Genomic DNA, 21,797 nt, shown 5'->3' with positions numbered 1-21,797 from the left:
CATGCCCTACTGGAATGAAATATACCATCATTTATATGTAATTTTCAAAGCTCAATTAAGTTACGGCCTTCTTCCTCTATTTAAAAATTATTCAGGGGAGTTCAGGTGATTCATTCAAATAAAGTTTGGTTTATTGTGTGCATGTGTGTGCACACATGCTCACTCACACACATTTCAGAACGGATGCAGTCTACAAACCGAGGTTCTCTGACGTATCTCCAGGTCTTCCTTCAGTGCCCTTTTTACTTTGTGCTTCAGATTCATTCAGCTGAAACTCGAGCGTGCCACACCAGCTGAGCGCCAGCTTGTCTTCAATGAAATCCTCCAGGCTGCTTACCAACTCATGGTAGATGTGTTTGGAAATTACGTCATTCAGAAGTTCTTTGAAGTAAGCCTTTGTTCTTTCTATCCTTTGACTTCAGAGAATCTGCAGAGCATTTTGATTTTCATTAGCCTTTTTAAGAATAGCAGTCCCATTCCAGTCTTCAGAATGAAGGGTGAGTAGTCTTTTTGAAGAGCTTTTTAGTGTTTTTCCAATTCATTAGAAGCAGTCTGTCTATTCTGTATGGTTTAAATACCCAAGCAGATAATGCCAGTCTGTTTTGGAAATGTGTTTGGAAAACTGGTGTCCCCATTTAGGACCCAGCACATTATTTCAGATTGTGTCAATGGTTTCACAAAACATGTCACTTAAAGAGGAAATAATCCCTGTAAAGTAGTTTTAGCAGGATCACAATAAAATATTGCCAAAAACAAATTTTTCTAAGGTTCTTAAGAGAATTGTCTTTGGACACCAACTCCAGTATGTTTCATTATCAGCTAGGGTCACAAGAATTGTTCAATGCTGCTTCTTGGCTGATCGTTTGGCCTTGATTTCTTGTTTTACTTCTGTTAATTTGAATAACGTTCACTTTTTTTTTAATCATTGTCTTTGGAAAGAACGAGATTGTTAGGTTAATGTCTTTTTCCTCTAATAAAGCAAAATTTCAGAGAGGCAGGGATTTTTTTGCTTACCATTGTAGTCCTTATTATCTGGTATTGGCAACCCTAAGTTATAGATGCAGAATGGCACAAAACTTCGAGATGAGGAGGAGTCTGGTGTGGGGAGGAAAATGCTGGAATTCTGCACATTACCTGCCACAAAACAAATTTGTAAACGTCTTAACATCTCATTCAGTTTGATTTGTATGAAGATGAAAAAATGACGTACTCAAGTGTTACCTTCCCAAGTTTTTTCATGAAGACTTACGGTTTTTCACCCTGAATTCTTCAACTTTAAGAAACCAATCTAAACATGATTTGTATTTTTGATTTTAGAATGACTTTGCACTGCCATTTTGTTACATATATAAAAATACTGAGCTCTCTAGTTCTGGAGGCTGATGTACCTTGGGGTGACAAAATATACAATGGATTATAGCCACATGATTTGGACCAAGCTTGAGAACTTCTCTGGATCTTAGTTCCCCTTGGGAGAACGAGGAGGTTGGATGGGCTGATAATTCATAACGTCTTCTCCAATCTCATGATTATGTGATCCAAATGAAAATAAAAAGCCAAGGATGGAAAATCATTCTAAGTAGAATTTTAACATTGTGTAGTCTTAGTTCTTGATTGTGCTAATTTTCCCCTCCCAACTCTGTTACTTTGTGTAAATAGGAGGAAAAAAAAAAAAATCAATTCTGTTAATGATGTAGAATACTACTTCAAAACAGTGTATCCATGTGTGCTTTGGCAGTAAGAGAATATGGATTCTTTTTTTTTTTTTTTTTTTTTTTGTTGGACACAGTCTCACTCTATGGGGCAGGCTGGAGTGTGGTAGTGCTTTCTCAGCTCACTGTAATGTAACCTCTGCCTCCTGGGTTGAGGCAATTCTCCTGCCTCAGCCTCCCGAGTAGCTGTGGTTACAGGAGCGTGCCACCATGCCCGGCCAATTTTTGTATTTTTAGTAGAGGCGGGGTTTTGCCATGTTGGCCAGGCTGGTCTTGAACTCCTGACCTCAGGTGATCCACCCTCCTTGGCCTCCCAAAGTGCTGGGTTTACAGGTGTGAGCCACTGCACCTGGCCGGATTCATTTAATAGTATGTTTTAATGACAGTTTTGAGGAATTATGTGTTTGCTTAGCAGATATTAATAGTGAAACTACTATTGTTGGGTATCTGAGAAACTTTTTAACATTAAAAAGGGTTACTCATAATTAGAGGCCGAGAACTACTGGCTTGAAGAGACAATGGCTCTTTAAATGAAAGGTTTAGTTAATCACAGGTATCAGGGCTAAAAGAGGTTATGCCAATGGTTGATGCAGAATAATGAATGCTTTGCTTTCTCTGGTTTATTTCCTTCTACTTAAGTAATGGTGTTCACCCACACATTATGTCTAGTTTGGCAGTCTTGAACAGAAACTGGCTTTGGCAGAACGGATTCGAGGCCATGTCCTGTCGTTGGCACTACAGATGTATGGCTGCCGTGTTATCCAGAAAGCTCTTGAGTTTATTCCTTCAGACCAGCAGGTAATTGTAAGTTTCCCCTTTAACTTTTCTCTTGGTGTTTGATGTTTCTCCATGGTACATGTAGTGAACCCTGTAATTCTGTCAATTTTCAGTTTTCTTTTATGGTTTTGCATTGTTGCTTATGGCTGCCTTTTTGTGCATGGCAAGCATGAACTGTGCAAATAATTTAAATTTATTGTAGATCAAGTATCTTGTATTAAAACCTGTGGTATCCAATACTCTTCCATTGGCTAGAACTTAGCCTTTAATAGGTTCAATTTTACAGGTGGTTTTTTTTTTTTTCCTCCATGAATTAAAGCAGGTAAAATACTAATAAGCCATCATTTTCTCCAACAAGTCAAACTTTCATCCAACCCACCTTCCATATTTTTTTACTCCTTCTCTCCTGTTCTTTCATCCCACCAACATCTATTGAGCAAGGGCCTGCCCAGCGTGGTGCATAGCCTGGTACATTGACCTGAAGCCCACTCTGTGCCAGACTTCATCAGCACAGAGATGACTAACAGCTGATCCCTGCCCGCAGAGTACAGTCTGGTGGGGAAGAGCCATGGTGGTGAGCAGTGGTGAGGACATGAGAAGGACCCTTCACCCTTCCCAAAGTCCCTGAGGGCCGGCTTTGCAGGAGAAGGCAAGGCTAAAGAAGAGTTAGACAGGGAAGAAGGAACAGAAATGAGAATACTTAAGTGATGTGAGTGGGGAACTGACAGAGAAATCACCTGAACAGGCCCACAGCTTCTCGACAAGTCACGGTGTGGGTCCAGTGAGCACTGCAGACACCACAGGGCCCAGGAAGCAAAACAGACCCACAGGCAGGCTATGCTACAGTTGTGTTTGTGCTAGGCAGTGCCTCCAGCCTCTGGTGCTTCTCATCTGAGCCTGCAGCTTTTGGGCTGTGAGCTCACTGAGCCCTTCTCATTTGAGGGGTTGGTTGGCCTTTTGTCTGGTAATGATGACCCACTTGCCCTCACTGAGAACAAAGTTCGGTAATGAGAATCTTTGTTAATGGACTCAAGTTCTGAGCCAGACAAGACACCCACCACCCCTGAGTCATAGTAAACCAATCCAGAACACTGCACTGGTGTTGGCAGTGGCAGTTAAAGTCTGAAGAAGTCCAAAGTTTTTAAAGTGGTGCGTTTCATAGGTATGTGCCATGATGCTGGTGAAGGGAGAGAGGAATGCTGGAGATAGAGCAGGTCTGGAGTTCATTTATTCAGTGCTTAGTACTGGAGATGTAGCATTAATAAGAAAGTATAAGTAATTAGAAGCAAGTGTGAAGCTATTTTTAATTTTCTTTTAATGTTCAGATCATTGCCAATTTTAATTTTTCTTGGATTTTCATAGATAGTTGAATTTTTCTTTTTTAATTTTCTTGTCTTTCTTTTTTTCTTTCTTTCTTTCTTTTTGGAGAGAAGGTCTCACTCTGTCACCCAGGCTGGAGTGCAGTGGCATAATTGTGCCTTGCTGCAGCCTCAACCTCCTGAGCTGAAGTGGTCCTCCCATATTAGCTTCCTGAGCAGGTGGAACTACAGGCATGCGCCACTACCCCAGGATAATGTGTGTATTTTTTGGTAGAGATGGGGGTTTCTACCATGTTGCCCAGGCTGGTCTTGAACCCCTGGACTCGATCGATTTGGCCTCCCAAAGTGCTGGGATTACAGGTGTGAGATACCCCACCCAGCTATTGTTCTTTTCTGTGTTATATTTTTCACATATTTTTTCTGGTCATGTTTCTCTGTGGTATCTTGTTCTGGGCCTGACTTATGCTTCCTACCATGGATTATTTTACTCTTTCTAGATGCAAGTTTGCCATTTTAGGTAAAACTAACTCATCTTTGTTGGAATTTTTATTCCTTCTGGATCACAGAAATATCCAGAGAAGCCATCTCTCCTTCTTTTTGTTTATAAGTATTCCTTGACTTTTTTTTTGTGAAAGCTTCATTGTCATAATTATTTCCACAGTTCCCATCATTCCCATAATTGTATTTTCAGAGTAAATTATTCTCTTCTGGGCTGAGCACAGTGGCTTATGCCTGTAATCCCAGCACTTTGGGAGGCCAAGGTGGGTAGATTGCTAGGGCCCAGGACCAGCCTGCGCAGCATGGTGAAACCCCGTGTCTATAAAAAGTTAGCTGGGCCTGATGGTGCACTCCTATAGTCTCAGCTGCCTGGGGGGCTGAGGTAGGAGGATTGCTTGAGCCCAGGGGGTTGAGGCTGCAGTGAGCCATGATTGCACCACTGTACTCCAGCCTGGGTGACAGATCCTAAGAAACCCTGTTTCCCCAAAAAAAAAAAAAAAAAATTAATTCCCTTCTGACATTTAATCACTGTGTCTCTTGCCTTTTGCTTCTTTAGCCCCTGCCATTGTCATCTTTAATTTCTTTAATTATATGATATCTTAGTTGCTTTGAGGTACTCAACATTTTGGGCATTTAAGACATTGCGTTCATTAGCATCACTATTTTGACATGACTTGCAGTCTTCTAACATAAATCCACTGGCAACACAGTTTAGCCAATGTACAGAGATTGGAGACAGCAAGGAAATTAGGCAGGAGGCACCAGGTATAGCCATAGTGCAGGCATTTAATTTCAAGATACCTAAGATCTGGGACAGTGAGTTTGGGGGAAGGGCTCCAGTCGAAATCCCAGTGTCTCTCTATATATATATCCTGTCACCATCACCCATTTCCTACTCACAGACTCAGTTTCTGGCCATTTCATCTACTTCCTGTGTTTGCACACTTTTCATTAATTAACTGAGAACCATTCCTGCTGACTCTGCAGTCACTATGGCCTTAGTAGTAAGATCATAGGTGTTGGAGTCACAGCTTAGGCTAGAATTGTAATTCTGTCACTTTCTATCCATAGTTTGAAATATGTGACTTAAGCCTCCTCTGTCTCAGTTTCTTTTATATACCAGCAGAGTTGGGGTATTCAGGATAATGTATTGTTGACAGTTTGGTTTACTGACATAGTAGTTTATCATACAGTTCAGCCAGATTGCTTGGGTTTGAACCTTGGGAATCTAGGTCTATAGTTTTGTAAGTCTTTTAATTTGCCTCTTCCTTGGTTTCTCCACCTATGGTGGTGTCCACTCTGTAAGATTGTTAGGAAAATTTAATTAAAACGTGTTACACACTTAGAGGTATGCCTAAGTAAACTCTAGCTTAATTAGTATCATTACTAGGAATACTTTACAGGGTTGTCATAATAAAAACATGATGAATTGTATGTGAAATTCTTTAGTTTGGTTTAGTTTTGTTTTATTTTTAGAGACAGGGTGTTGCTCTGTCATCCAGGCTTCTGGTAGCATTATCATAGCTCACTGCAGCCTCAAACTCCTGGGCTCAGGTGATCCTCCCACCTCAGCCTCCAGAATAGCTGGGACTGTGGCTGTGTGCCATGTAGAAATTCTTTAATACAGTGTACAAATAGCCCCTGACTTATGATGTTTCAACTTACAAATGATGTGAAAGCATTATGCTTCGGTAAAAACTGTACTTTGAATATTTTTTATTGTTTTTATTTTTTATTTATATATATGTATATAAAATAATTTTTTTTTTTTGAGACGGAGTCTCACTCTGTTGCTCAGCTGTAATACAGTGGCACAACTTGGCTCACTGCAACCTCCGCCTCCCTGGTTCAAGAAATTCTTCTGCCTCAATCTCCCGAGTAGCTGAGTTTACAGACGTGCACCACCATGCCCGGCTAATTTTTGTGTTTTTAGTAGAGATGGGGTTTCACCATCTTGGCCAGGCTGGTCTTGAACTCATGACCTTGTGATCTGCCTGCCTAGGCCTCCCAAATGCTGGGATTACAGGAATGAGCCAGTGTGTCTGGCCTATAATTTTTTTTTTTTTTTTTTTAATTATAAAACAGGCTCTGTGTTAGATAATTTTGTCTAACTCTAGGGTACTGTAAGTGCTCTGAGCATTTCTGAGGGCCTAGGATTAGCTATGATGTTCTGTAAATTAGGGATATTTAAAATGCATTTTTTAGTTAATGATGAAAACTTATAATAGGTTTATTGGAATGTAATTCTTTCGTAAGTTAAGGAGTATCTGTTCCTGATGTAGGCTGCTTTGTATTTGAAGATGTCTACGCTTTATACTTCTTTTAAGCTCTAAGAGTTGGCCGGGTGCGGTAGCTCACGCCTGTAATTCCAGCACTTTGGGAGGCCGAAGAGGGCAGATCTCCTGAGGTCAGGAGTTTGAGACAGCCTGACCAACATGGCAAAACCCCGTCTCTACTAAAAATACAAAAATTAGCCAGGTGTGGTGGTTCACACCTGTAATCCCAGCTACTTGGGAGGCTGAGATAGGAGAATTGCTTGAACCTGAGAGGCAGAGGTTGCAGTGAGCTGAGATCGTGCCACTGCTGTACTCTAGCCTGGGTGACAGAGCAAGACTCCGTCTCCAAAAAAAAAGCACTCTTAAAAGGCTTTTCTTGGCCGGGCGCGGTGGCTCAAGCCTGTAATCCCAGCACTTTGGGAGGCCGAGACGGGCGGATCACAAGGTCAGGAGATCGAGACCATCCTGGCGAACACGGTGAAACCTCGTCTCTACTAAAAAATACAAAAAACTAGCCGGGCGAGGTGGCGGGCGCCTGTGGTCCCAGCTACTCGGGAGGCTGAGGCAGGAGAATGGCGTGAACCTGGGAGGCGGAGCTTGCAGTGAGCCGAGATCACGCCACTGCACTCCAGCCTGGGCGACAGAGCGAGACTCCGTCTCAAAAAAAAAAAAAAAAAAAAAAAAAAAAGGCTTTTCTTTGTTTTTTGTTTTTACCGGTGTGAGATCTTTTTGGTTACTGGTTATTGGTACAGTAAATTTATTGTTGGAAATTTTACTGTAAATTTGCTAATGTATGAAAAGACTCAGGTCCTCATTTGTTTCCCTGTTTGTTGTCATTGTTCCACAGTTGCTATTCCACTTTAGTCATCACAGATTCTCTGTTCAGTAGTGCTTTCGTGTTTGGTGAAAAGAATATTCTTTGTCCACATGTTTGCTTGCTGTGATTCTGGTGGTGCTTTCTTTGTCTCCAATAGAATGAGATGGTTCGGGAACTAGATGGCCATGTCTTGAAGTGTGTGAAAGATCAGAATGGCAATCACGTGGTTCAGAAATGCATTGAATGTGTACAGCCCCAGTCTTTGCAATTTATCATCGATGCGTTTAAAGGACAGGTAAGTGACTCAGGAGAGCAATAATTGAAACAAATTTATTTCCTTCGTGAGCAGAAAACAGAATAGGATTTGTGGCATGTTGTCAATGTGCTTCATGTACTTTGTGTTTTTGAGACTGGATCCTGCTCTATTGCCCAGGCTGGAGTGCAGTGGCACCATCACGGCTCACTACAGCCTTGAACTGCCAGGTTCAAGCAATCCTCCCACCTCAGCCTCCCAAGTAGCTGGAATTACAGGCACATACCACCACATCTGGCTCATTTTTAAATATTTTGTAGAGACAGCGGCCTCACCATGTTGCCCAGGCTGGTCTTGAATTCGTGCATTCAAGCAATCCACCTGCCTCAACCTCCCGCAGTTGCTGGGATTACAGGCATGAGCCACTGTGCCTGATCTTAATGTACTTTAGACTGCAGTAAAAAGCAATCCTGTATAGTACTGTCAAGTACCTGTCTATGTGTTGCCAAGTATCTGGGTCTCTGGGCCTTATTTCCGTCATTAATGCAGATGTCTGCTCATATTGGGATGAAACACAGTCATTAAGAGTTGTTAAGATGAAATCTCATATTTGAAGAATAAATTATTTCCCTTGGTTCAGTACTATTTATTCTGATATTTCAGTGCTTTCGTTTTAAATTTGGTTTAAAATTCAGGTAATTTATGGAACTAATGTTGTAGGTCATGTGTGAATATATCTTTAAAATAACAAGGTGCTTCTTGCTTAAATTTTTTTGGAGGGGATGCAGTCCAGGTTGGTTTGAATTGTATTAAATGACCACATAATCAGAGATAACTTCTAGTTTCTCCTGTTTTCCCGTATGTCAAAAAATCTCTTCTTAGCATCAACTTCCAAGTAAGATTGTTACTTTTATATATAAATACCTTTTTCCGGAATTGCCTCTGAATTGGTTATAGTTTTTTGTTGTTGTTGTTGTTTGTTTTGTTTTTTTGTTTTTGCTTTTTTGCCAAAACACAAAGGTCCTTACAGTCTCCTAAGGTGGATGGGACAGGACAGTAAAATTCAGCTCCCTTTTTGGGTGTGTGAAATTGGTTTTTCTTTAGGGAAGGGGGAAAAATGAGAAAAAGCACATAGATTTTCAGGTATAATTGTATGTACTGCAGAGTATAGAGTGATATGTGATGTGTAGTAATCTTTAGGTTTTGCTGTTTGCTCAGTGACCACAATGGTTGATTACTGACAGCAACCCACGTAGTTATTGGGAGTTTCTGAGTTAATGAAAAAAGGGTAGATCTGTTTACCTTAACATTAAGATGTTACATTTATGGAAGTATACAACAAAAAAGGTAAAACGATTAAGCCACCAGGAGAGAATACTTTCAAGATGAAACTGTCAAAGAATTGATAACTAGAGTGTATAAAGAACCTCTCTGTAATGAAGGAAAACAATACAACGTGATGTAAAAGTGAGCCCAAAACACAAGTTGACTTTTCATAGAAGAAACACAAATTGCCAGTAGACATTAGGAACAAGGAAAGTGCAAAATTAAGCCATAAATGATAGACTGTTACTTACCCATCAGTTGCTGTGTGCTGACAGGAAAGAGATACACTGCTGGTGGGAATAGACATTGACACAACCATTTTGGAAAATAATTTAGTATTGTCTTTCAAATTTCAACCTTGGTAATTTCTGTGATCCTGTTGAAATATCTGTACATATATACCACAAGACCTATTTAGACATGTTTAAACACCATTATTCTCTTAAAAGACTTAAGCAACCCAGATAACCATGAGCAGGGGATTGCATTTTCTAAAAATGTCATATACATGGCTGGGCACGGTGGCTCATGCCTGTAATCCCAGCACTTTGGGAGGCTGAGACAGGTGGATCACCTGAGGTCAGTAGTTTGAGACCAGCCTGGCCAACATAGTGAAACCACATTTTACTAGAAATACAAAAAAATTAGCCAGTGCCTGTAATCCCAGCTACTTGAGAGGGTGAGGCAGAAGAATTGCTTGAACCCAGGAGGCGGAGGTTGCAGTGAGCCGAGATGGTGCTGTTGCACTCCTGCCTAGGCAACAAGAGTGAAACTCTGTCTCCAAAAAAAAATCTCATATACTCAGCCAATTTCTTTCTGTATACCATGCAGAATAAACTACAGAAACTTACAGTATTGTAAATGAACATGGGAATCATAATGTTGCGTGAAATAAATTAAGTTGCTCCAGACTACAAGTGTAGCATTTTTATAAAGCTAAATTCAAGCAGAACCATACAGTATACTGTTTATCTTTACAGTTGTAAACATAAAGCTACATGTATAAGGTTACACATAAGGCTAGGTGTGTTGGCTCGCACCTGTAAGAATAAGCACTTTGGGAGGCCAAGGTGGGAGGATTGCTTAAGGCTAGGAGTGCAGGAGCAGCCTGGGCAACATAGCGAGTCTCCATCTCTACACACAATTTTTTTTTTTTGAGTAGCCAGATGTGGTGGCAAGTGCCTGTAATCCCAGCAACTTGGGAAGCTGAGGCAGGAGGATGACCTGAGTGCAAGAGCTCAAGGCTGCAGTGAGCTGTGATCACCATTGTGCTCCAGCCTGGGTGATAGAGTGAGACCTTGTCTCCAAAACAAAACAAAATCATACAGAAAGCACTGGGTGGGATGACTTACACTTGGCAAGCATCCAGTAAGTGTTAGCTGCTATTATTGCTCTTATTATTGTTCTTGATTACAGTTGTGAGGTGTATGCCATTAAGCTAGGAAGGGCAGAATCTCAAGGGTAGTGTGCTTTTCTGTTGCTCCAAACCCAGCAAAAGAACCTTTTCTTATTGCTGAAAAACATCACTGTTAAATCAGAACATTGCATTCTGGTTGTTCTGGCAGTGTGAAAGCATTCAGGATTTGGTCCCAGTCCTTCCCTTTTCTGTTGTTAGCGCTGTCTTTTGGAGAGGTTGTCAGTCGACACACTTGACTCTCTTAACTAAGTGTGTTCTTCATGACTTTGACTAGTTATCTGTTTCTTGATGGCTTGGAAAAGTCCTTTTCCGCTCTGAATTATGCACATCTATGAATTCCTAAAATAAGCAATGAGTTTATTTACACACACACACCTTATTATATGTAGAGAGAACTTAAATGCCATTAAGTTCATTTGTGAAGATTAGTGGGATAATACATATATATATTTATAAACAATACTGAAGCATTGAAGGTGGTGACTGTCATTTTTGCCTCTCATTTGTGTTTGTCTACCCTAGGTATTTGCCTTGTCCACACATCCTTATGGCTGCCGAGTGATTCAGAGAATCCTGGAGCACTGTCTCCCTGACCAGACACTCCCTATTTTAGAGGAGCTTCACCAGCACACAGAGCAACTTGTACAGGTAGTGGAGTTGCCAGTAGAGGAACTGCAAACACCTGTGGGCTCGTCCAGGGCCAGAGTTTGTGTGTTTTGTCAGTGTAGGTTCCAGAAGAGGTTAATGTGTTTAAAATACCCTTAAATCTTGTGGTTGTATTTGTATTCAGAGCAGCTTGGTTTGTGTTTTATGAATATGAGTAGTGAATTGAGCCCTAGCCCTGGAGTCAGGAGATCTGACTTCCAGAACTCTGTCATGTACTTGTGGTGTCACCTTAGGTAGACATTTGATCCCTCTGGGTCTCTGTTTCATAATTGTTAAATGAAATAAGTTGATTTGTTGATTTCTTGTTTTTAGCTTTGATACATTCTCTGCTTATACCACTGATTAAATAATTAGGTATGCCCTTGTTTTTTGTTGGATATAAATATTTCCAGTTTTTCTCTGTTATAAATAGGTGCAGTGAACCATTTGTATATGTGTTTGAGAAAAATGAATATTTATTGTCATAACACTCCTTCCCCTTTTAAGAATGAATATGTATATTCTATTGTCTAGTAATATGTTCCTGTTTTGTGATAATAGAGAAAAATGTTACTACCTGTTTTAAAAATTGTTGTGTGTTCATTAGTATTCATATAAACCATTATGGTGCTAAAAGAAAGATAGGTCTTAATTAGATATAAGGACGTAGGTAACCCACAGAACTGGCTTTCACATACACTTTATTTCTCTTACTATTTCTCAAACAGGATCAATATGGAAATTATGTAATCCAACATGTATTGGAGCATGGTCGTCCTGAGGATAAAAGCAAAATTGTAGCAGAAATCCGAGGCAATGTACTTGTATTGAGTCAGCACAAATTTGCAAGGTATGTGCTTTGAGTTACAAGGACTATTTCCCAGAAGAGAGGATTAGTAGTATTGAACTATGATTCTATTTTTTACTATTGTCTTTTTTTGTTTGTTTTTTCAAAGTATATGTAGCTTAAAAAGTCAAATAGTCTTATTACAAAGTATAAACTCTAAGAGGTCCTTTAGTGGGGTTCTTACTCTGATAGAGTCAGCTACTTTGAAATCTGGAGAATATGTTACTAAAGAATGTGAGTGTTGCACTTTGATGAACTGAATATTTTATTAACTTGTTTGTTTGGAATTGTGAAATGTTGTTTACTCAGTTTCCCTTTTTGGCACCTGAAAGAAAGGCAGTTTACCATATGTATATCTATGTACAGGCCTTAGTGTTCTTAGGATCTCTTTTCCAGTCTTCATATTGTGCAAGCTCAAGAATGAAATGCAGTAGTTATTCCCAGGTTGTGAAAGGTGTCTTAGGTCACTTATAAGTAGCAGAGGTTGGAGAAGGAATCTATGGCCCTTCCATGTGGATAGTGGTATGGTCTTCTGAGAAGATACTGTATATGTCCTCCTACTACCTACATAACATAGTATTTTTTGTTTTTGGAATATATTCTTCCCTGGTTTTTAGAATAAATTGCAAGGCAGGACTCATACCACCTTAATGTTTTTAATTTGTTTATTTTATTTTTTGAGACAGGGTCACACTCTGTCGCCCAGGCTTGAGTGCAGTGGCCCAGTCTCAGCTCACTGCAAACTCCACCTCCCAGGCTCAAGCGATCCTCCTACCTCAGGCTCTTGAGTAGCTGGGACTGCAGGCGCACACCACTGCACCCAGCTACTTTTTGTATTTTTATAGAGACAGGGTTTTACCATGTTGGCCAGGCTGGTCTTGAACCCCTGGACTTAATCCTCCCACTTTGGCCTCTCAGGGTGCTGGGATTACAGGCACAAGCCACCAGTACTTGACCTCATTCATTTTAAATTTGTGAAATTTTATAACGTGTCACAGCATGGAAAAATAGAGAAAAGAAATGAAAGTACCTGTAGATCCAGTGTCTCCATAGCCTAACCATATCAGAGTTATCTCTTATGACTTTATATTGTTTTGTTTTGGGGGGTTCCTTTTGACCAGTTGCCAGGACTGAAGAATGGGGGACAGAATCTCTTGGGTTCTCTTCTTCGGGTCAGTCTCCTGTTTACATTTTTGTTCACGGTATTTAATTTCTCACCCTTGGATGTAGCCTAAGCATTAATTAATATTACAACAAATTCAAAAACAATTTAAAAAGTTTTTATTTTTTTAAGAGACAGAGTCTGTTGCCCTGGCTGGAGTGCAGTGGCGCAATCCTAGCTCACTGCAGCCTAGGATTCCTGGGCTCAAGCAGTCCTCCCACCTCAGCCTACCAAGTAGCTGGGACTGTAGGTGCACACCACCATGTCCAGGTACAGCAGTTACAATTAGTAACTGAGTAGCTACTGTGGGCCCAGTCCTCCCATTGATAACATGTATAAATTGTGGACAGAAATACAAGAACTACCTGAAGACACTAGAGAGTAACCAAAGGGCAGGTGGATACCAGAGAGATGGGGGCTGCCATTTGGAGGAAGAGAATTGACTGCACTGGGGAAATTTCTTATTTCTGATGACCGTCAGCCTTTGATCACTTCCCAGTCTTTTCCATGCTGGGCAGCTAAAGCTGGAATAGGCAATCCTTAGGGCAACCACATCAAAGAGAAATCCTAGAAAGGGAGAGAGCCAGCAGGGGTTCGGGGGAGGCCCAATTTTAACCTTCCCCAAGTCTCGCTGACCCCTGAACCACATTTCCAACTAAGGCTAAAAGAATTGAACTGGGATTTCTAGCTGCTGCTTACTGTATGGGAGAAGTTTGTAGTTTGACTATAGCCAAGTTAACTGCACTAAAACAGGAGTGGAGGGCACTTCTCTTTGGTGGAACATAACAGAATTCTGAGTTTCTGTAGCTTGTTACTTGCAGTGTCTATCTGGATAATAGGACAATGTGACCTATACTCAAGAAAAAAGAAATAAAAGTCAATGAATAGTCTAAAATGACCCAGTTATTGGACTTAGTAAAGAAGGATCGATTATACAGCAGCTATTTAAATATACTCAGGATGTAAAGGAAAATATGCTTTAGTGAATGAAAAGATAGGAGATTCTTGTAGAAAATTATGAATCTTATGTGTCTGTCTGTCTGTGAGACGGAGTCTCGCTCTCACTCAGGCTGGAGTACAGTGGCGCAATCTTGGCTCACTGCAAGCTCTGCCTCCCAGGTTCACTCCATTCTCCTGCCTCAGCCTCCCGAGTAGCTGGGACTACCGGCGCTCACCACCACGCCCGGCTAATTTTTTTGTATTTTTAGTAGAAACGAGGTTTCACCATGTTAGCCAGGATGGTCTCGTTCTCCTGACCTCATGATCCACACCTGCCTTGGCCTCCCAAAGTGCTGGGATTACAGGCGTGAGCCACTGTGCCTGGCTGTGAATCTTATTTTAAAAAGAAAAAATAGGGGCTGGGGACAGTAGCTCATACCTGTAATCCCAGCACTTTGGGGGAGGCCAAGGCAGGCAAATCACTTGAGGCCGGGAGTTCCAGACCAGCCTGGTCAACATGCCAAAACCCATCTCTACTGAAAATACAAAAATTAGCCAGGCACGGTGGCGCATGCCTGTAGTCCCAGCTACTTGGGAGGCTGAGTCAGGAGAATGGCTTGAACCCAGGAGGTGGAAGTTGCAGTGAGCCAAGATCGTGCCACTGCACGCCAGCCTGGGCGACATTGAGACTCTGTCTCAAACAAAAATTTTTTCAAACAGTGGAAAAATTTACTTTGTACTCTGGGTCACCATCAAAAACGTCTGGAAGCAGGAACAGTGGCTCATGCCTGTAACCCCAGCATGTTGGAAGGCCGAAGCAGAAGGATTGCTTGAGGCCAAGAGTTCGAGACTAGCCTAGGCAACACAGCAAGATCCTGCCTCTATAAAAATAAAACTAGGGCCGGGTGCAGTGGCTCATGCCTGTAATCCCAGCACTTTGGGAGGCTGAGGCGGGCAGATTGCTTGAGGTCAGGAGTTCGAGACCAGCTTGACCAACATGGTGAAACCCTGTCTCTACTAAAAAAACAAAAAATAGCCAGGTGTCATGGCGGGCACCTGTAATCCCAGGTGCTTGGGAGGCTGAGGCGGGAGAAGAATAATTTGAACCCGGGAGGCGGAGGTTGCAGTGAGCCGAGATCATGCCATTGCACTGCAGCCTGGGTGACAGAGAGAGACAGTGTCTCAAAAATAAAAATAAAATAAAAAATAAATGTCTGAAAGCTACTGATGTATTTTTTTATTTCTATTGATCTATTTGTAAGTTCATTGACTCTTCTGTCATCTCTAATCCACTATTAAAGTCATACAGTAGATTTTATTTCAGATGTTTTATTTTTCTTTTCTAAAATTTCTATTTTTCCTGTTTTTTAAAAAAATTGTTTATCTGAGGCCAGGCGTGGTGGCTCACGCCTGTAGTCTCAGCACTTTGGGAGGCTGAGGTGGGCAGATAACTTGAGGTCAGGAGTTCGAGACGGAGTCTCACTCTGTCACTCATGCTGGAATGCTTTGGCACAATCTCGGCTCACTGCAACCTCCACCTCCCAGTTCAAGCAATTCTCCTGCCTCAACCTCCTGAGTAGCTGGAATTATGGGTGCGTGCCACCATGCCCTGCTTGGCAGCAGGGAGATAGGCATAAGTAAGGTTCGTTCCTGGCCTTGGTGAACTCACAGAGGCAAGGAAAGAGTGGACAGATTTTGGTAAGTGTTAAAATAATAACCAGCTGAGTGGTGAACCAGTGCCCTAAACCTTGTGCTTAAGTCTCCTCACCTACCTGGGCTCCTTACCCTCACCCGTTAGAGGGCTGGGTCCCATGTCCTTGAAGACCTGGTCTCTCTGGGTGATCAGTATGCAGTAGCATGGCAGTGTATAATTTGATCACCCTCATGTTCCCCCTTTCCTACAGTTGGATGCCACAGATGGCACAGGTGGAGAGTCAGAGACAGAGTCAGACAGTTGGCGACTCATCTTCCTCAAATGCTAAATAGCTCTCTCTTCCTGCTGGTCCTGAGGTCAGGCCAGAAGCTAGGCAAGCACAACCTCACTAACAGGGGCCCCTCTTCTAAGAGTTGTCCCTGGTTTTATCTCGTTACAGCAATGTCGTGGAGAAATGTGTTACTCATGCCTCACGTACGGAGCGTGCTGTGCTCATCGATGAGGTGTGCACCATGAACGACGGTCCCCACAGTGCCTTATACACCATGATGAAGGACCAGTATGCCAACTATGTGGTCCAGAAGATGATTGATGTGGCGGAGCCAGGCCAGCGGAAGATCGTCATGCATAAGGTAGGCTGGGCTGGGCAGGGTATCAGAGAAAGTGTGCAAGGCTGTGGCTTCCTTTCTGAAACACAAAGGAGGGTGGGTGCCCTGCTGTTTTTGAAGAGTTTGTCACTGACCTGTGTCCCATGCTGTGTTCTGTTTTTCTTTTATGTGGAGTCACCATTGTCCTTACACATTTGCCAACCCTCCCTTATCAATAGCCAAACTGGTATGAGAGTCTTAAGCTATGTTTTTTGAAGTATTTCCATCCCTGATCTCTAGAGAATCAGCTTATGAGTCCAACAAATCAGCCTGCTTGCCTCATTTCCTTTTCTCACTCCTCCCTCCTGTTCTTTCATCCCACCAACATCTATTGAATAAGGGCCTGCCCAGCGTGGTGCATAGCCTGGTACATTGACCTGAAGCCCACTCTGTGCCAGACTTCATCAGCACAGAGATGACTAACAGCTGATCCCTGCCCGCAGAGTGCAGTCTGGTGGGGAAGAGCCATGGTGGTGAGCAGTGGTGAGGACATGAGAAGGACCCTTCACCCTTCCCAAAGTCCCTGAGGGCCGGCTTTGCAGGAGAAGGCAAGGCTAAAGAAGGGTTAGACAGGGAAGAAGGAACAGAAATGAGAATACTTAAGTGATGTGAGTGGGGAACTGACAGAGAAATCACCTGAACAGGCCCACAGCTTCTCGACAAGTCACGGTGTGGGTCCAGTGAGCACTGCAGACACCACAGGGCCCAGGAAGCAAAACAGACCCACAGGCAGGCTATGCTGCAGTTGTGTTTGTGCTAGGCAGTGCCTCCAGCCTCTGGTGCTTCTCATCTGAGCCTGCAGCTTTTGGGCTGTGAACTTACTGAGCCCTTCTCATTTGAGGGGTTGGTTGGCCATTGTCTGGCAATGATGACCCACTTGCCCTCACTGAGAACAAAGTTCGGTAATGAGAATCTTTGTTAATGGACTCAAGTTCTGAGCCAGACAAGACACCCACCACCCCTGAGTCAAACTAAACCAATCCAGACCACCGCACTGGTATTGGCAATGGCAGTTGAAGGCTTGGGGAGTCCCAAGTTCTTAAAGTTGAAGTTTTGAGGATACTGGTGAAGGTGGAGGGAGTGTTGGAGGTAAGTAGGAGCTTAAGACATGTCCATTCATTCAATCATTAAGTGCTGAACACCTGCTGTACAGCAGGTCGTCTTCTCAACAGGGTTGTATTGGTAAACACGACAGTGCTGTGCACAGATAGTTACTGGGATGCTGGAGAAATACAGGGGAAAGGGTTGTCCAGGAATGTGCAGGGTGTCTTCTATAACTTGTGGGCACAGAGGAGGCTCTCTAAGTGAGTGATACTTAATAGAGTGATGACCCTTTCCAGAAGAGGGAACATGGTGTGTGAAGACTTGGAAGCCAGACCGTGTTGTATCTGAAGAAGTAAAACAAGTTTAGTGGGGGACAAAATCACACTTATATTTCAAATAATTGTCCTGGCTGCCATGTGGCCTTTGTAGTTTAGAGGAGGGGAGACAGTGATGAGACCACATGGGAGGCTGTCAGGGCACCAGATTGTGATGGTTTGGGATTGAAGAGAAGTGGACAGAATAGAGCGCTAGAATTGGTAGGGTTTAGCAGTTGGTTGGCTGAGGGAGTTGATGGGGAGAGTCCCGAGAAGCCCTCTTAATTTTTCAGCTCTTCCATTACTAAGTGGTATCCTTTTCAGCAAAAGGGGCACTAGGAGAGAAGCGGGTAATTAACGTTTCACCTCTTGTTAAATCCAATAAAAAATGGAATTCAACATGTTGTGTGTGTGTGGCTTGTTAGGAGTTTTTGGTTTGGTTTATTCTGGAGAAGTACAAAGGTGAAGTTCCTGGACTTGTCAGCAGCCAGTTCCAGGGACGGAGGAATGGATTGGATTTCGGTTATTTTCTAAAAGGAAAGCTACCAAAAGCAAGGGGATCGTGAACCTCAAGTTCTCATGACAGAAACATTAGTAACATAGTACGACAACTGAAAGGAAAGTGTAGCATTATTACATATGCCGTTCTACACGTGAGTTTAAGGGAGGTTAAACTGGAACCAAGGACTGTTTGTCACCAGCCAGTTTCCCTTGTAGGCTCTTTTTTTTTTTTTTTTTTTTTTTTTTTGAGACTGAGTCTCGCTCTGTCGCCCAGGCTGGAGTGCAGTGGCGAGATCTCGGCTCACTACAAGCTCTGCCTCCCTTCTGGCCATTCTCCTGCCTCTGCCTCCCAAGTAGCTGGGACTATAGGCGCCCGCCACCGCACCCGCCTAAATTTTTGTATTTTTAGTAGAGACGGGGTCTCACCGTGTTAGCCAGGAAGGTCTCGATCTCCTGACCTCGTGATCTGCCCGCCTTGGCCTCTCAAAGTCCTGGGATTACAGGCGTGAGCCATCACGCCCAGCCCCTTGTAGGCTCTTCAGTGGGAATGTGACACCCGATACAGCTCTGTGTCCTGGGAAGCATGCGCAAGTGATTTCTAGACCGGATCGACCCTTGCTTGCTTTGAGGACACAGCTAAATGACAAAAATTGCCCTCATGGAGCTCTCAACCTGGAGAGCCTCTGTCTACTGCAGTACATTTATCTAGTGTGTTTATGTATGCAGTTGCAGGTTTGGATTATTTTCTGGGGAATCTGATGAATAAACTGGTCCTTTACTGTTTATATGGAAATATTGATAATTAAGCAAAAGATTGTAGACACAGCTGAGGTATGTAGAATGCTCCCTGAGCTTACAGAAAAGAAAAGGGGCTTCCAGAGAAGAAGCACCTCTCAAGTTTTCTGGAATGCAGGACTTCTTCAAATGGATCAGCCCAGGGAGGGAAGAACAGAAAGGAATACTTGAAGAAGTGACCCAGAGCGTAGGTCGGAGAGCGTGAAGGATGAGGCTGGTGTGACGGGCATGCCTTGAGAGCACAGTGGGGAGAAACCTAATTTGTGGAGGAGCCACACAGTTTGGGCTCAGCTATCTGTGCTGTCCTTTGTTAGCCATTCAACCTTGGCTGAGTAACTTAACCACTCTGCCTTCATGTTTTCCATCAGTAAGATGGGGATAATCACACCAGCTCCTGATGTTCATCATTACTCTTCTTGTCATTGATTAGCTTTCTGTGATCCACTGTGACCTGGAGAGATGGGGTCAAGTGGTAAGCTCAGGATTCGTGGTGCCCAGAAATAACCCCCACTGCTCAGGACAGCCTGGATGCCATGCATGGGGCCAGAGGGACCTGTTCACATGCTTGCCGGGAAGCACTGTGTAGCTGGTGGGTGGTGGGTAGTGTGTTTTCCCAGCTAGGATGCACTTTCTCCATGTGCTGTCTTGGGAGTGGCCCATGGCCACCCAGCCTCCAGGGCCCTCAGGCCCTGTAGTACCACTCAGAATAGGAGCTCCTCTCCTCATCTGATGGGTTGCCAAAGTGCTAGAAGTCAGGGGACTGGGCTGAACCAGTGAAACGTATTGCTGTGGGGTGTGCATATGTGTGTGTGTGTGTGTGTGTGTGTGTGTGAGATGCGTGACATGCAAATGCATGTCCGAGAAGCCTGCCCCCAAGTCTCTTCTCAGGCCGTGTAACAGACTGTTTTTCCTCCCCAGATCCGGCCCCACATCGCAACTCTTCGTAAGTACACCTATGGCAAGCACATTCTGGCCAAGCTGGAGAAGTACTATATGAAGAACGGCGTTGACTTAGGGCCCATCTGTGGCCCCCCTAATGGTATCATCTGAGGCAGTGTCACCCGCTGTTCCCTTATTCCCGCTGACCTCACTGGCCCACTGGCAAATCCAACCAGCAACCAGAAATGTTCTAGTGTAGAGTCTGAGACGGGCAAGTGGTTGCTCCAGGATTACTCCCTCCTCCAAAAAAGGAATCAAATCCACAAGTGGAAAAGCCTTTGTAAATTTAATTTTATTACACATAACATGTACTATTTTTTTTAATTGACTAATTGCCCTGCTGTTTTACTGGTGTATAGGATACTTGTACATAGGTAACCAATGTACATGGGAGGCCACATATTTTGTTCACTGTTGTATCTATATTTCACATGTGGAAACTTTCAGGGTGGTTGGTTTAACAAAAAAAAAAAAAAAAAAAGCTTTAAAAAAAAAAAGAAAAGAAAAGGTTTTTAGCTCATTTGCCTGGCCGGCAAGTTTTGCAAATAGCTCTTCCCCACCTCCTCATTTTAGTAAAAAACAAACAAAAACAAAAAAACCTGAGAAGTTTGAATTGTAGTTAAATGACCCCAAACTGGCATTTAACACTGTTTATAAAAAATATATATACATATATATATATATAATGAAAAAGGTTTCAGAGTTGCTAAAGCTTCAGTTTGTGACATTAAGTTTATGAAATTCTAAAAAATGCCTTTTTTGGAGACTATATGATGCTGAAGAAGGCTGTTCGTGAGGAGGAGATGCGAGCACCCAGAACCGTCTTTTGAGGCTGGGCGGGTGTGATTGTTTACTGCCTACTGGATTTTTTTCTATTAACATTGAAAGGCAAAATCTGATTATTTAGCATGAGAAAAAAAAAAATCCAACTCTGCTTTTGGTCTTGCTTCTATAAATATATAGTGTATACTTGGTGTAGACTTTGCATATATACAAATTTGTAGTATTTTCTTGTTTTGATGTCTAATCTGTATCTATAATGTACCCTAGTAGTCGAACATAATTTTGATTGTACAATTGTACATTTGTATACCTGTAATGTAAATGTGGAGAAGTTTGAATCAACATAAACACGTTTTTTGGTAAGAAAAGAGAATTAGCCAGCCCTGTGCATTCAGTGTATATTCTCACCTTTTATGGTCGTAGCATATAGTGTTGTATATTGTAAATTGTAATTTCAACCAGAAGTAAATTTTTTTCTTTTGAAGGAATAAATGTTCTTTATACAGCCTAGTTAATGTTTAAAAAGAAAAAAATAGCTTGGTTTTATTTGTCATCTAGTCTCAAGTATAGCGAGATTCTTTCTAAATGTTATTCAAGATTGAGTTCTCACTAGTGTTTTTTTAATCCTAAAAAAGTAATGTTTTGATTTTGTGACAGTCAAAAGGACGTGCAAAAGTCTAGCCCTGCCCGAGCTTTCCTTACAATCAGAGCCCCTCTCACCTTGTAAAGTGTGAATCGCCCTTCCCTTTTGTACAGAAGATGAACTGTATTTTGCATTTTGTCTACTTGTAAGTGAATGTAACATACTGTCAATTTTCCTTGTTTGAATATAGAATTGTAACACTACACGGTGTACATTTCCAGAGCCTTGTGTATATTTCCAATGAACTTTTTTGCAAGCACACTTGTAACCATATGTGTATAATTAACAAACCTGTGTATGCTTATGCCTGGGCAACTATTTTTTGTAACTCTTGTGTAGATTGTCTCTAAACAATGTGTGATCTTTATTTTGAAAAATACAGAACTTTGGAATCTGGGTTTGTGCTTTATTTTAACCTCTCCCCCCGCCCTACCCCCAGTGTAGTTCCCCAGGACAGCCCTTTCCTGCTCATGCTGCTTTCTGGTGGTT

The 21,797-nt window shown here is 42.4% G+C and overlaps 1 protein-coding gene and 2 non-coding genes across 36 annotated transcripts in view; all 3 read left to right on the top strand.

Moving 5' to 3' along the window:
• The window catches only part of PUM1 (pumilio RNA binding family member 1), a 136,609-nt gene extending 114,904 nt beyond the window's left edge, over positions 1-21,705 (top strand). For 27 of the 34 annotated variants that reach the window (XM_009203404.3, XM_021938631.2, XM_031666450.1 and 24 more), the window contains 7 exons: positions 259-388; positions 2,382-2,516; positions 7,557-7,694; positions 10,918-11,043; positions 11,769-11,890; positions 16,082-16,274; positions 19,862-21,705. In XM_009203404.3, the coding sequence (XP_009201668.1) occupies positions 259-388; positions 2,382-2,516; positions 7,557-7,694; positions 10,918-11,043; positions 11,769-11,890; positions 16,082-16,274; positions 19,862-19,993 (976 nt within the window). In that variant the 3' untranslated portion in view covers positions 19,994-21,705. Of the gene's footprint in view, positions 1-258; positions 389-2,381; positions 2,517-7,556; positions 7,695-10,917; positions 11,044-11,373; positions 11,416-11,768; positions 11,891-16,081; positions 16,275-19,861 lie in introns of those variants that run through there. The other 7 variants (XM_009203407.3, XM_003891469.4, XM_017959030.2 and 4 more) reach the window with 2 other exon arrangements.
• LOC116272148 lies at positions 3,450-3,535 on the top strand. Its single transcript, XR_004180868.1, has one exon. It is a non-coding gene; the product is annotated as a small nucleolar RNA SNORD103/SNORD85 (small nucleolar RNA).
• LOC116272146 lies at positions 17,148-17,233 on the top strand. Its single transcript, XR_004180865.1, has one exon. It is a non-coding gene; the product is annotated as a small nucleolar RNA SNORD103/SNORD85 (small nucleolar RNA).
• Positions 21,706-21,797: the final 92 nt, after the last annotated feature.

The sequence above is a fragment of the Papio anubis genome, chromosome 1 (genome assembly GCF_008728515.1).
Source record: "Papio anubis isolate 15944 chromosome 1, Panubis1.0, whole genome shotgun sequence".
Lineage (NCBI taxonomy): Eukaryota > Metazoa > Chordata > Mammalia > Primates > Cercopithecidae > Papio > Papio anubis.
The sequence above is the reverse complement of the archived record's forward strand: the minus strand, read 5'-3'. Positions and strand labels throughout refer to the sequence as shown.